General features: G+C 61.0%; 1 protein-coding gene across 1 annotated transcript in view; it reads left to right on the forward strand.

Moving 5' to 3' along the window:
* Nucleotides 1–1,086: 1,086 nt before the first annotated feature.
* The window catches only part of SHANK3 (SH3 and multiple ankyrin repeat domains 3), a 316,192-nt gene continuing 303,156 nt past the window's right edge, over nucleotides 1,087–14,122 (forward strand). Inside the window, exon 1 of the mRNA XM_068400530.1 lies at nucleotides 1,087–1,356. Within this exon, the coding sequence (XP_068256631.1) occupies nucleotides 1,102–1,356 (255 nt within the window). The 5' untranslated portion in view covers nucleotides 1,087–1,101. The remainder of the gene's footprint in view (nucleotides 1,357–14,122) is intronic.

A 14,122-nucleotide genomic window follows, 5' to 3' on the forward strand; every position in this document is an offset into this window, starting at 1 on the left:
CACCTCGGAGCAAGGGTATCAGGGACCTCGTGGTGGGCAGCGCTCCAGCAACGGCAGGGTGAACAGTTGACAGGGCTGGAATCTATACCCAGAGACAGGCAGTGTGCTGAGCCCCCCCCGAGTCACACCTGCTGGTGTCCAGCCCCCCTCGCGAGTCCCCCCTGGCAGATGGGGAAGGAGCCAGGCAGGCCCTCCAGATGTGCTGGTGCAGATGTGGAGATGGAAGATCGTGGTTGCAGGTGGGGGAAGAGGGCTACTGGGACGAGCTGCAGGCATTGGTGGTGGTGTGGAGAGAAGACAGTTGATCAAAGGAGCAGAGAAGGCCCCAGAAGCTGGGACAACCCCTCCTCTGCCCCAGGGCGCTGTGTCCAGACCCTTTGTGGTGGCTGTGGTGCGTGCACCGTGCTCTGAGCCCTCCCTGACTGAGCGGAGGCGCCTGCGATGGGGCAAACCCGGGGCAGGTCCATGCTTTGCTGCCAGGATGAGGAACGGTCCCTTCTGGGTGGCTGGTGGGAGTCACTGCCATGGGGGCTGTGCCCACTGTGGGGGCCGGGGAGGGCATGCAGTGGCAGTTGGCCCTTGTGGGGATCCCTGTGTGGTGGGGGGCTTCTGGGGGAGGCCCCTGACATGGGGAATCCCATGTGGGGTGGGGGTGGTCCTCTGCAAGGCCCTCGCCCCGAGCATCCCTGGGCGGGGGGGTGTCCCCACGGGGTCCCTGCTGTGGGGGTGCCTCTGCGAGGGTCCTGCGTGGTTGGGTGGGGGTTCCTGGGTGAGGGCCCCGAGATGGGGATCTCTGTGTGGGGCGGTCAGGGGTCCCCGTGGGGGTGGCCTGGGTGGAGTGTGGGGGTCCTCCGCCTCCTCCTGCCGGGGGTCCCCACCAGGTCCCCGCGCAGAGGCTGGGGGTCCTCCGCTGGGTCCCCACCAACGGCTGGTCCCCTCCTGGGGGGTCCGTGGGGGGATGCCCGTGTGCGGGGTGGGGATGGTGCCGGGGCCGCGCTCACCGCCTCTCCTCCCCCGCAGGGCCCCCGGGCGGGCTGTGAGCGCGGCCCCCGGTGCCGGTGCCGGTGCCGGTGCGGGCCGCCCCGCCGCGCCGCACGGAGCATGCCTCTGAGCCCCGCCGGCAGCAAACATGAGAGCCCGGAGTCGCCGCCGCCAGAGCAGCAGCAGCCGCCGCCGGAGCGACAGCCCCGCGCCGCCGGGGAGCCGGGCGCCGGCCTGCGGGAGGAGGCGCGGCTCGACCCGGCCCGGGGCCCCGGCGGGCCCCGCTCGCCCAAGCTGGCGGCCCCGGCGCGCATGGACGAGCCCGCGCCCGGCGCCATCGTCGTCCGCATCGGCATCCCCGACCTGCAGCAGACGGTGAGTGCTCGCCGCGGGCCCGGCCCCCACCCGCGCCCCCACCGGCCCCGGCCCCGGTAGCAGCCCCCCCACCGCCTGGCAAACTTCGCACTGCCGCGAGGGCGGCCGGCCACGGGCCCGGCAGGATGGTTCCCCATTGCCCCACTCCCCGGTGCCCGGCTCCCCATTGCCCCGCTCCCCGTTGCCCCGGCTCCCCGTTGCCGGGCTCCCCATTGCCCGGCTCCCCGTTGCCCCGGCTCCCCAGTGCCCGGCTCCCCGTTGCCCCGGTTCCCCGTTGCCCCCACTCCCCGTTGCCCCCGCTCCCCATTGCCCGGCTCCCCAGTGCCCAGCTCCCCGGTGCCTCGGCTCCCCATCGCCCCGTTGCGCCCGCCTCCCGGTGCCCGGCTCCCCGGTGCCCGGCTCCCCGGTGCCCCCGCTCCCCTCTCCCCGCAGAGCCCGGCGCGGGCAGAGCGGGCCGGGCAGCCCCTTTCCGGGGGGCAGCGCGGCCGGGGTCTCCGGGGTCACCGGTAGGGCCGCAGCCTGGGGCCGCTCACGCCGCCCGGGGCCCACACCGGCCCGGGACCGGGCTGCGCTCCCCACCTGCCCCAAGCGTGGGGGACAGCGGGGCTGGGCGTGCGGAGCGGGCGCTGCTCGGGAGGCTCCAGCACCGGTGTAGTACCGGTACCCGCACTGCTCCGTCACTGGCTCCGGCAGCGGTACGGGTTGGGCCGGGCTGCGGGAGCACGGAGCCGCAGCGCCAGGAGCTGGCGTCCACCTGCTCGCTGTCGGTGTGGGCAGCGGGAGCGGGCAGGGTGTGCGGGCTGGGCTCTGTGTGCCGGTGCCACAGGCGCGACAGGCAGGTGTGACCTGCCAGGAGCCGAGGTGTGACACGGAGAGCGCGGGCACCGCGGTGTGCCAGCCGGGGCGGTGGTGACATGGGGCAGAGGGTGGCACGAGGGGCAGAGGGTGGCACGGCGGGTGCCGGGCAGGGCGCAGTGAACCATGGAGGGTGTGGGTGGCTGTCACAGACCGCAGCGGTGCTGGGGGTCACCTGGGGCGTTGGGGGCTTGCGGGGAACCTGAGCCTGGTCAGCACAGGGTGAGAGTTCACCGAAGGGCCGCAGTACCCATGGCCCTAACGAGGAGCGCTCGTTAGAGGCTGCGTGCTGGGAGCAGCGGCTTGGTGGGCTGCGAGGCACGGGGAGCCCGTGCTCCAGGACGAGGCGTTGCGGGCAGGAGAGGGGGTGCCCCTCAGGGGTGAGGGGTGGGGGGAGATGAGGAGACAGAGACTGGAATCGAGCAGAGCGTTGCTGGGGGTGGAGGGGACTAAGTGAATTGAGAGCTCGCCTCTTCGGTAGGGAAAGAGATCTCTTGGAGACTGGTGAGGGTGTGCTGGTCGGTGATGGAGGGGCAGCGGCTGGGGCCAGGGAGCTTGCTGGAGGGCGGCTGGGGCTGGGGCTGGGGCGCTGGCACGCTCGCGGGCACAGCTCGGCAGGCTCAGCTGCCGGGGAGCGGCAGGGCAGGCGAGGCAGCGCTGCCGGTGCTGTCGAAGAACCGGGCAGACGCTCTGCTCTAGCGAGGACTGACCTTGTGCTGCACCAAGGGCTTCACACCTGCCCGCTCCTGCCCCAGCCCCTGCTGGGGTTGTGAGCAAGGCCCTCGGGGACACCGTGCCTGCTCTTTCCCTTCACCCCAGCACATCAGCTCCTCCTCTGCCATCCCTGAGCTGATGCACAGACCCAGGTCTCATCCTGCCCCAGCCCTCATCCCAGATCCCGTTGTGCACTGCGGCACAGGCAGGGTCCAAGGGCTGTGAGGGCCCTTGCTCTGCACACTGCCATGGTGTCCTCCTCCCTGCTTTGCTGTTCCTCGGGCACTGCTCCTCACCTCCCTTCCCTCTTAGTTTGGTTTGGGAGTTGCGTGGGCCTTGGAGGAAGCAGCGATGCTGGAGTCGGTGTGATGGTGTGTTGTAACCCCCCACCCGCTGCCTCCTTACAAGCCCTCCACTGCAGCTAGGGGGTAGTCCCAGAGTGGGAGTGAAGCAGCTCAGCCTTGCTGGACCAAAGACCACCCGAGGCAGCGGAGGGGATGGGGCACTTCATGCGAGCAGAGCGTCTTTGCGTGTGTAAAGCAGGAATTTCCCTCCCTGATCTCCCTTCCCCGAGGGCAGATGCATATCAGAGAGCTGAAGGGTGGAAAGGTTTCTGGTGCAACCTCCATGGGCTGGGGTGGGCGCCAGCAGCAGGAGCCCCTGGGGGCACCCGCGGGCTGCCTGGGGCGGGTGGTGTTACCCCCTTGGATGGCCCAGCGAGGTGGGCAGCGCTTTGGGTGCTGGCAGGGGCGCAGCGGTGAGCGCTGGGGACGGGGGCAGCGCTGCCGGGTGCGGGTAAGAGCACCACAGCCTGGTCCATGTGCAGAGGAATTCCCCGCGGCTCAGGGCTCTGGCTTTGCCGCGCGAGCAGCAGGAGCTCACGGGTCGTGCACGGTGCTCGTGGAGGGGCAGGGCTGCCCCACCAGCCCTGTCCCCGCTGCCCGTCCCGCGGGGCAGCACGCGCGGGATGTCACGGGATGCAGGTGGGAGCCAGAGGCTGTGCCGTGGCACCTGCTCCCCCGGCAGAGAGGCAGGAGGAGAGCAGAATCAATCAGGTTGGAAGAGACCTCTGGGATCATCGAGATCACTAAGGCACTAAGTGCCATGTCCAAGACATCCGAGCAGACGGGGGCCTGGCCAGTGTGAAAGGGGACAAGGGGACAACGGGTGCTTGAGCCTGTCCCATCGGCCGCTGCTGCACTTGCCACTGCACTCCTGTCTCCTCCCCGCTCTGGGATGTGTTGGAGGATGTTTGCTGTGTTCTGGAGGGGCTCACAGGACAGATGCTCCAGAGCCGTGTGTGTTCCCTGCCTCCTCCTTCCCTCTTACAGGGCACGGGGTCCTTGGTCTCACGCAGCTGGAGAGCAGCGAGGATCCTGGACCTCCTCCCTGCTCCAGCTCCTGGCCCGTACGGGTCCTGCTCCTCCCCGCGGTTAGTGGGCGCCGGGCTGGCACCCATGTGGCCAGGGCCTGGCTCCTGCCCAGGGCTGCGCAGGGCTGTGGCACACTGTCTCTCAGGCCAGGTGGGGACCCCTCTCCTGGCGTGGTCTCTGGCTGCTCAGACCCTTTTCCCTGGGCTGGGACAGGCCTTTGCACTTCAGAGGAGCTGCTGTCCCAGGCTGCGTCGGCCGGGCAGGGATCTCACAGCCCGCGGGCACAGACTGGGGCTCAGGCGGGCTGAGGGAAGGGAGGGCTGGCCTGCAGGCAGGGGTAGGGCACAGGACCCCGGTGGCACCTGCAAGAGAGGTAGTGACATACCTGCCTTGCCCTGGGAACACTCCTCGCCTCCTCTGACCTGGCTCTGCGTCTCCTGGACATATCCAGAGCTTGAGCCGCTCTGAGCGATGGGGCACATGCCTCAGGGATCACCCGAGAGAAGAGGCTTTCCTCCCTGCTCGCTCTAGGAAGAGCACAAGCCTCAGGAGAAGGGATGGGACCCCAGCAGGGATCACCGGCCTCGGCAGGGCTGTGCGGTGCCGGCAAGGGGTTGGTGTGCCAGAGGGTTTTGCTCGCTGAACTCCAGCCCTGGCAGTCTGAAGCGACCCCGTTCCCTCCTGCCACGGGTGCCTCCGGGTCTGGCTTGGCAGCTGCAGCACGGGGCTGATGTGCTGTGGGCTTTGCTGGAGCGAGCTCTGCTTGGAGATGGGGATGGTCTCTTTTGGGATCATCATGCACAGGGTGGACAGGTGGGTTTTCAGTAAGGAGTCAGGCTCCATCAGCCACCAGCATTTCAGAGAGCAGGACTTCAGCTGGGCAAAGTTCAGTTTATTCAGGTTTGTGTCTTGTGTCAGGGCTGGAGCCTCCAGGTGGGTTTTTAAGCTGTGAAGCAGCTGACTTTTCAAGTCAAGTTTCCCAGCTCTCTTGGAGTTGTCTCCCAGCCTCTTTTAGGTTCCTTTGCAACTCCTCATCACTGTCATTGCTCATCTGAAAGCCTTTGCATTCACTGTTAGTGATCTCCATTGTTAGGAGCAAATCTCCACCTTGTCTCTGAAAAGGCAGGCTCTTCAGGCTGTTTATATCCTAATGATGGGCCAGGGAGTCCTGTGGTTCCCAAAGCCTGTGGGCATGGGACAGCCTTGCAGGTGGTGGGGGCCGTGGAGTGTCCTGGGCAGGGGCAGAGGCTGGGGCTGTGGGAGAGGAGCAGTGCTTGGCACACACTGCTCCTGCGCCAGGGATTGCCTGGGACCGTGGTCAGGAGCCACGCGATGCCCCACAGCCTGAAGAGTCCTGTGTCCCGCATGGCCCCTGGCAGGTGACTCCACTACGTAGCTGGGTGTTTTTCATGGTGCCCCAAATCTGCTGTCCCCTGGTTTTTCTTCTCAGCAAGGGTCATTAGACATGAGAACGGGCTGCCCAGGGAGGTGGTGGAGTCACCATCTCTGGAGGGGTTTAAGAAAAGCCTGGCCATGGCACTTAGTGCCCTGGTCTAGTTGCCATGGTGGTGTCAGGGCAATGGTTGGACTCGATGATCCCAGAGGGCTCTTCCAGCCTCATTGATTCTGGGATTCTGTGATTCTCTTCCGCTCTGTGAGCTCTCTGTGGGGCAGCTGAGGCACTTGAGGCAAGTGTTTGGGGAAAGGAAGGTGCCACAAGGTGGGTACATCTTGTTGCTTCAGTTTCAGGTCCTTGCCTCCTCCCCTCCCCTCCCTTCCCACAGTTTCCGAAGGGCTCTCGGCAGCAGCGTCCCGTGTGTCTGGGGGCTGAGCTCTTTGGGAGGTGCCTGGGCCTGCCCAGCCTGGCGTGGGGTCCACCGTGATGGGACCCCAGCTCCTGCTTCTCCCACCCGGACTGCGGGCGCTGTGCCCCTGCAAGCAGGTTTTGGGGGACGGCGGGTGCAAGGGGGGTGGCCGGTCTGCTGGGAGCCCCGAGGTGGAGTGAAGTCGGGGCAGGTCGTGTCGGCGGCCCGGCTGAGGAGGAGGAAGGACAATTTGTGCTGCGGTGGAGGGGAAGAGTGAAACTGAGAGCAAAGAGACCCTTCGGGGGGCAGGTGCTGGTGTGGGAGGAGAGGCAGAAAGCTGTGTTGGAGAGGCATGGAGCCACGGGTGGGTTCCTTGCGACGGTGCCATTCGGGAGCGTATGGGGTGGGTCTGGGCTGCGTGGGGAGCTGGGCAGGCGAGGATGCTGCCGGACCACCCAGCTCCGTTTGCGAGAGGCTGTTTGGGGTCTCTGCGGGGGCCGGGCCCTCCCTGGGCCGAGGGATGGGGCTGCTCCTTCCCCTCTGTGGCTGCAGAAAGGGCTCTGCCCTCACCGTGCTTCTCAGTCACCTGTTACTTCAGGGTGATATTTTCTGGCTTGTTACCTCCTTAATGCAAATCAAGGAGCAGCCTGAAACCAGGGCACAAAGCATCGATTCTTCTGTTAAGCCAAGGGAAACGAAGAAATGAATTTTCCTATTATAAAAGAAAGATGGGCAAAGTTTTCCTGAACTTCTGCTTACCCAGGACAGATGGTGGGAAGGCAGGATGCTCAGAGACAGCGTGGCTTGCTGTTCCTTTGGGATTTGATTTGAGTTTTGATTTGGTTTGAATTCGCTGTGCCGTCTCCTCTCCCTGAAAGAGGACTGACAAGCCCGTGAAGCGGAGCAGTCGCTTTCCCTGAAGCTGCACAGCAGCTCGTGTGAGACAGCCGAAGGGCACGGTGTCAGGCTGCCCGCAGCCCACGCTGGCTCCCGGACAAGGTGCAGTCCCTCTCGCTGGCTGCTTTCCTGCAGCTACGGTTTTATTCTGCACTGGCTGTGCGGGTGCCACGTGCTGAGCAACGTGGTGCTGGCTGTGGGCACCTCAGCAGGCAGAAATGCTGAGCTCGTGGGAGCAACTGGTATGAAAAGGATGGGTAAAATGATTCTTAACATTTGTTGTGGTTTAAAAATCCGATAGTAAAAATCGGAGTGAAAACCTGCTGGCGTGCGTGCTTTGTATAAACTGCAGTGCCAAATTCATGTTGCTCCTGGGGTGGCTTCAGGTGTTGGCAGAACAGGAGAGGTCCCTGGGGCAGTGCTGTGCTCTGGGGTGTCCCAGCTCCCTGCAGGACCCCCGGCACCGGGAGCGATGCCGTTAACGTGCAGGCTTTGTGTAGATCTGCCCTGTATCCACTGCGATAGGAACCAACGCCGGGGACCACTCAGTGGCACAGAGTCCCTCCTCACCATCAGCTGCTGCTGCGCGGGAGAATACGAGCAGCTGCTGTCACGTCTGTCCTGGTTTCACTGGGATTTGGTTTCAGTGTGTGGCCAGCCATGGTGACCAAGGCCCTCAGCAGTTAAATCTGGGGCAGCTGACCGTGGCTGGCCCCCAGGTGTGTTCTGTATCATTGACATCCAGCTCACTATAGAAGAGAGGGTTTGCTGGGAAGAGGTGGGGATCTTCCTCCCTCTTCCTCCCTCTTCCTCCCTCTTCCTCCCTCTTCCTCCCTCTTCCTCCCTCTTCCTCCCTCTTCCTCCCTCTTCCTCCCTCTTCCTCCCTCTTCCTCATTGTGATTCCTGGAGCAACTTGCCAGTGATCTGTGGATAAGTACAGTTTTGTGTTGTCATTTCTATCGATTTCTTCATTTCATTAAATCTGCTTAATTTCACCCTACAAGTCTCCCTCTCCTCTTCCCAATTCCCTTCCTCGTTTGGGGAAGGGACATTGGATGAGAGAAAAACTGCTATTGTTTAGCCCCGGGTGCGGGCTAAATGAAGACACTATCGAAGGAGGAAAAGTCGTCTGGTCAGTGGTGCGGTGTTTGAGCAGCGGCGAGTGGCGGTGTAATTAAGGGGTGCGTGGTGCGGGGCTCAGGAGGGGCAGAGCCAGCGTGCCCCGTGGCGCAGGAGCTGGGCTCATCCCGTGTCCAGCGCGGAGCTCCGTGCGCCTCCTGCCAGCAGTTTGCTCCACGGACCCGTCTCGTGGCTCTGGGGCAGGGGGTTGGTTTGTTCTGACAGCCTGGGCTCTGTAGCGACTCCGAGATAGCAGAGAATTTGGAGTTTGATAACCTGGGAGAGGAGCAGGTTTTCTATTTGCTTTTCCACTGCAAGCAGGGAAAACTTGTCCCAAGGACCCACGGCTCAGCTCCTCACATTAACAGTGTATACGTGGAGAGATAAGAGCCTCTCGCAGATGAGTGGTGCTTGGGAAGCTGCTACGATCAGAGAGCTCATGGAAATAGCTGGTGGAGCTTCTCCGTCCCGCCTGCCCGCTCCTGCGTTCGGCCCGCGGCGCCTCGCCCTCGGGAAGAGCCGTCGCAGCTCAGCTCTTGGCTGCGCAGCGCTCCGTGGGAGAGGGCGGTGGAGACCCGGGATAAAATTATCCAAAACGCCCACAAGATGATGAGATTATAGTCTGTTTTTTAAGGAGACAGAAGCACGCCCAAGCTAAGGTTTGTTTCTCTGAAATAGTTACGGATTGTGGGTCTGTGTCATTAAAACATCTGCACGGCCAGTCCCCACCGCGGGTGTGATTATGGAGCGACGAGGCGCAGGTTTTCTGTTTGCTTTTTCGCTGGAAGCAGGGAAAACTTGTCCCAAGGACCCACGGCTCAGCACATCACATTAAAAATGTATACGTGGAGAGATAAGAGCCTCTCGCAGACGAGTGGTGCTTAGGAAGCTGCTGACGATCAGAGAGCTCATGGAAATAGCTGGGAAAGATCTAGAGGAGCAGCGAGGTACAGCTGATGAGGCTCCTCCCAGGGCTTTTCTTCTCCATTGGGTGCTGGCAACTCTTTTTCTTTTCCCTTTTAAATCACGTTAAAGCCAGACCAAGGAGCTGCTGTAGGTTAAAATAGCATTTTTCCCTGTTGGCTTTAACCTGCAGCAGCTCCCTGCGCTGGGTCAGCGTGCACTGGGGCAGCCCAGGGGGGAGATGGGTGGCAGCAGCAGCTGGACGTGTCCGTGAGCTGCCTCCTTCGTGGGGAGCAGACGCCTTTCTCCTCCTCTAGACTGCGCTCAGCTGGGTCTGGTGTGAGATGCCGTCCACAGATGTCACCCCTGGCAGAAACGGTGGCTGCCCGCTCCTGTTGGAGTGAGTCCAGAGGGCGACCAAGCTGGGGAAGGGTCTGGAGGGTCTGAGCTGCGAGGAACGGCTGAGGGAGCTGGGGGTGTTTAGCCTGGAGAAGAGGAGGCTCAGAGGTGACCTTAGTGCAGTCTACAACTACCTGAAGGGAGGTTGTAGCGGGGTGGGAGTCGGCCTCTTCTCCCAGGCAACCAGCGACAGGACAAGAGGACACAGCCTCAAGCTTGGCCAGGGGAGGGTCAGGTTGGCCATGAGGAAGCATTTCTTCTCAGCAAGGGTCATTAGCCATTGGAAGGGGCTGCCCAGGGAGGTGGTGGAGTCCCCATCTCTGGAGGGGTTTAAGAAAAGCCTGGCCATGGCACTTAGTGCCCTGGTGTAGTTGCCATGGTGGTGTCAGGGCAATGGTTGGACTCGATGATCCCAGAGGGCTCTTCCAACCTGAGTGATTCTGGGATTCTGTGAGCTGCTGGCGGCGCGGATGGTGCCCGCTGTTTAAATATACCCCCACCCACACCGTGCTCTGCTGAGGGCCTCATCTGCTGTCACAAAGCAGGAATAAAAAGCTCAAAATCACGTTCTTGCTTTTTATCTTCTCTGAGGTAATTTCTAACTGGAGGAATGGAAGGGCCTTGCTCTACCAGAGGCCTTTCCCATGGGCTGGCGCGGCGGTTCCCAGGGGCAGGACGTGGCCGTGGCACCAGCGTCCGCTCCTGGCGCGTGGCTCCTCTCCTCTGCCCTGGGCTTTGCCCCTCGCTGCTTTCCCAGCGCCACGTAGATCCTACAGTCCCTTTTTCCACGCTCCGTTCTGTCTCAGCAACGTGAGCAGTTAAAAAAAAAAAAAAAGAAAGAAATCAGGAGAACTTTACTGCTGCCCAGGGAAGATGGGGAGGTCAGGAGCTGACCTGTGGAATGGCCTAAACCTGCGCTGAAAACTTGGATCCTTGGCCAAAGCGTCTCCTTTCCGCTGCTGTAAAAACCTCTGGCTGTCAATAGTTGGATTGTTCCCCCCTTTTAGGGGAGAATCAAACCACTTATGCACGTGCTTCGGGATGCTTTTTGATGACAAGCCGCACGTTGTCTTTCCGCAGGAACCCGGCCTCTATCGCATTGATGGTGCTCAGTGAATGAGGCAGCTGTTCGCTTTTTTTATCTGTCTTATTCACTGTGCAGCCCCGTGCTTCGTTACTGTGCGCTGCTGAATGCGGCACCGAGCACGGCATATTTTAACGTCCCTTCGGAGCTTTTGTTGTGTCTGTTTTCCTAACGCAAACGTTAGAGCACTCTATCGGCATCCAGGCGGTGGGGCCCGCAAAGAGCGGGCTCAGATCCGCAGCACAGCAAACCGTTACGTGTTGTCCAGGGTCCCTTGCACCGAGCTGAGCAGGTCGGGGTGAGCTGCGGTGCAGGTCCCGGCAGGGGCAGGGCTGGTGCGAGCCCAGGTGGCCAAGAAGGCCAGTGGCATCCTGGCCTCTATTAGGAATAGCGTAGCCAGCCGGTCTGGGGCAGGGATCGTCCCTCTGTACTGGGCACTGGTGAGGCCGCACCTTGAATCCTGTGTCCAGTTCTGGCCCCGCACTTCAAGAGAGATGTTGAGGTGTTGGAGCGAGTGCAGAGGAGGGCGACCAAGGTGGGGAAGGGTCTGGAGGGTCTGACCTATGAGGAACGTCTGAGGGAGCTGGGGGTGTTTAGGCTGGAGAAGAGGAGGCTCCGAGGTGACCTTAGTGCAGTCTACAACTACCTGAAGGGAGGTTGTAGCGCAGTGGGAGTCGGCCTCTTCTCCCAGGCAACCAGCGATAGGACAAGAGGACACAGCCTCAAGCTTCACCAGGGGAGGTTCAGGTTGGACATTAGGAAGCATTTCTTCTCAGCAAGGGTCATTAGCCATTGGAAGGGGCTGCCCAGGGAGGTGGTGGAGTCCCCATCTCTGGAGGGGTTTAAGACAAGCCTGGCCCTGGCACTTAGTGCTCTGGTCTAGTTGCCATGGTGGTGTCAGGGCAATGGTTGGACTCGATGATCCCAGAGGGCTCTTCCAACCTCATTGAGTCTGTGAGCCTCAAGCGCCCCTGCTCCCTGGGAGCGTGTCCGCAGCAGCGTGTCGCTTTGCCCCTTGCAGGAGGGGAGCTGAGGACCAGCGAGGTGGTGGCTGCCGTGTTAGTGTGGGTCATGTTCCTCAGCGAAGGCGCTGTGGTTCGTGCTGCAGTTTATCGGTTAGTGCTGAACCCGTTGGCCGGGGCGGCACAAACTCTGGGCCGCGGGCCAGCAGCCAGTACTGGCACAGCTCACCGGGCACGTGGGGCCCCTCGCCGTAGGGCGTCTGGGTGACGGGCCCGGGGATGGCAGCCCCCAAGTTTGGTGTGGGGACCGAAGGCCGTGCCACCACCTCGGGGGACCGGGGCAACAAGAGACCGGGGCAGCAGGGGGCCAGGGCAGCGAGGGTCCGGGGGACCCTGCCCCTCCCTGCCCTCACCTGCGTGACGCTGCCAGCTCCTGCCTGCGGCCGTCTGTGGGGTGCGTCGTGCCCCGGCCCGCGGGGACAGGCCGCGTTAGCCGCCATCCATCAGTTCACGTCCCCGCAGTGACTTCAGCCGGTGGGTCCCACGCGGGCGCAGCCGGCACGAGGCACTCGCAGAGCAGCCCCACGGCGCCGGCCCGGGGTCAGTCCACGCACATCAAACGGGTGATCTCAAAGAACCCCTTGGTTAAGCGTGTGAAGCGGGTTCAGATACTAACGCAACTTGTAGCCGTAAGTGAGTTTCCGCCGGTCCCGCTCGCAGGTGAGCGCGTCCAGAAGCGCAGAGGCAGGCGGAGGCTGAGAAGGCTGCGAGGAACTCACTTTCCTCTTCCACTTGTGCCACAAAAGGCCATTTGAAGAGGACGAGAGCCACCAGCTCGAAGATCTCGATGGCCGTAAAGAAACAGTTAATTTAAGTAACTACCGGTAGGAGATTCTTTTATGTCTGTTGCCTGTAGGTGCAAGGGATATTGGGGTTGCTCACACATTTCCTGTGAATCCATCACAGGTAGTTTAGGGTAGTTGTATTTAATGTGTTAGTGCTAAGAAATACCGTAACATGCTAAATGAGCGTATTTTAATGGCAGTTTTTATCTTAGTCTGCTTTGACTTACACCACAAGTCAAAAACTGCTCATCCTCAGTTAAGTAAGAAATATGCTACTCGCTCTTTTCTAAAACGTTAGGGTAAAATGAAAAAATTGAATTTATATTTTACATTATAAATGCTTAAATAGGTGCATACGGTTACAGTGTGACTACTAAGGAAAAAGCGCTTTTGGTTGTAAGGTCTATATTAAATGGCAAATTAATCTAATGTAGTGGTTAAGAATTGATCCGACTCAGCCTTTCTTTAGGAAAATAGCTGAGGACTACCAATGCGAAACAACATCAGACTCGATTATTTATATCCAGATTTTCTGCCGGCTGATTTATCACGGTTAAAACGGGCGATCGCTTTGGCTTACATCAATCTTTGCGTGGAGGGAGGCTCCTGCCCGGAGCGGGAGGGCTGCGGGTCGCTGCGTCGGGGCTGTGGCTGATTATTTTGGAGCCTGGGAAGTTGAGCTGCCAAGCGTTGTGCAGCCTCCTTTGGGACGTTGTGGGTGAATTATTTAATGGGTTGTTTGGAATAAATGCAATTTATTTGCGTAAAATGTTCAAACTTGATTTAAAGCCACATAAACGTGCGTGTGTGCGCTAGAGGAGCGGGGTCAGCACTCTGCTTATCAACGGGGCCAAGCAGGCGGCTCTCGTGTGCGAGTGTTTCACGGCCCTGACGGAGACCGGGTGGGGACAGGGGACCCTTCTTCAGCACAGGGAGGGTGATTCAGGCGCCACGGCCAGGGAGTTGTGGGGCCTGGTGGCCGTGGGGCACGGGCTGGCTCCCCAGCTCCATGCTTCTGTCCATCCCTGTCTGATGCCAGGGCCAGCTTTGTGGTCGGGCGTGCTGGACACGACACACCTCCGGCCCCTGCAGGAGCTTCCTCCTGCTGCCCTTCCGTGTCCGGGGCTCTGCAGGACTTGTCTGGCAAAACATGCTGCACCCGGAGCTGAGGGCCTGCCTGTGCGAGCGGCGAGGAGCTCGGGAGCAGGCACGGCTTGTTCTAGGCACTTAATTTTTTTGAGGGAAAGAAGACATGAGGGCAGCTCTCCCTCTCTTTCCTTGCCTGTGCTTAGAGGGCAAAGTGAGCATAATTGAGCCATAATTCACAGTTACTGGAAAGAAACCATGGGCCACAGGATGAGAAGCACTACTGGAGCTTTATATTACAGTTATCTCCAGGGGAGATTATTTTTATTAAAGTCTGGGTTGGTGGAAAGTTCTGAGATTGGCTTCATTTTTAATGCACGGTTCTCTGTGGATCAGCCCAAAAAGAGGTGTCCTGCTGTCTCCAGCGGCCGGGCTGTTGGCGTTCCTGTGCCTGGCAGCGCTGTGACACGACGCCCGGGGTGCTGGAGAGCCCAGATCGAAATAGATGTCCAGAGTTATTTATCAGCATTTCCAAAAAAAAGGTGGATGTGAAATCTTAGGTTAAAAAACTCACATAAATTATTGGAAATTTACAGTAAAAATAAACTGTGCTGCACACCCACCTCTTCACAAAACCTCCGCCGACTCTGTTCGCGCGCGAGGCGAGCGTGTGATGGCAGAGCTGGTGTGAGCAGAGGAAGGAGCGTCCCGCTCCCGAGGGGTT

Source organism: Nyctibius grandis, chromosome 5 (genome assembly GCF_013368605.1).
Source record: "Nyctibius grandis isolate bNycGra1 chromosome 5, bNycGra1.pri, whole genome shotgun sequence".
In the NCBI taxonomy this organism is placed as follows: Eukaryota; Metazoa; Chordata; class Aves; order Nyctibiiformes; family Nyctibiidae; genus Nyctibius; species Nyctibius grandis.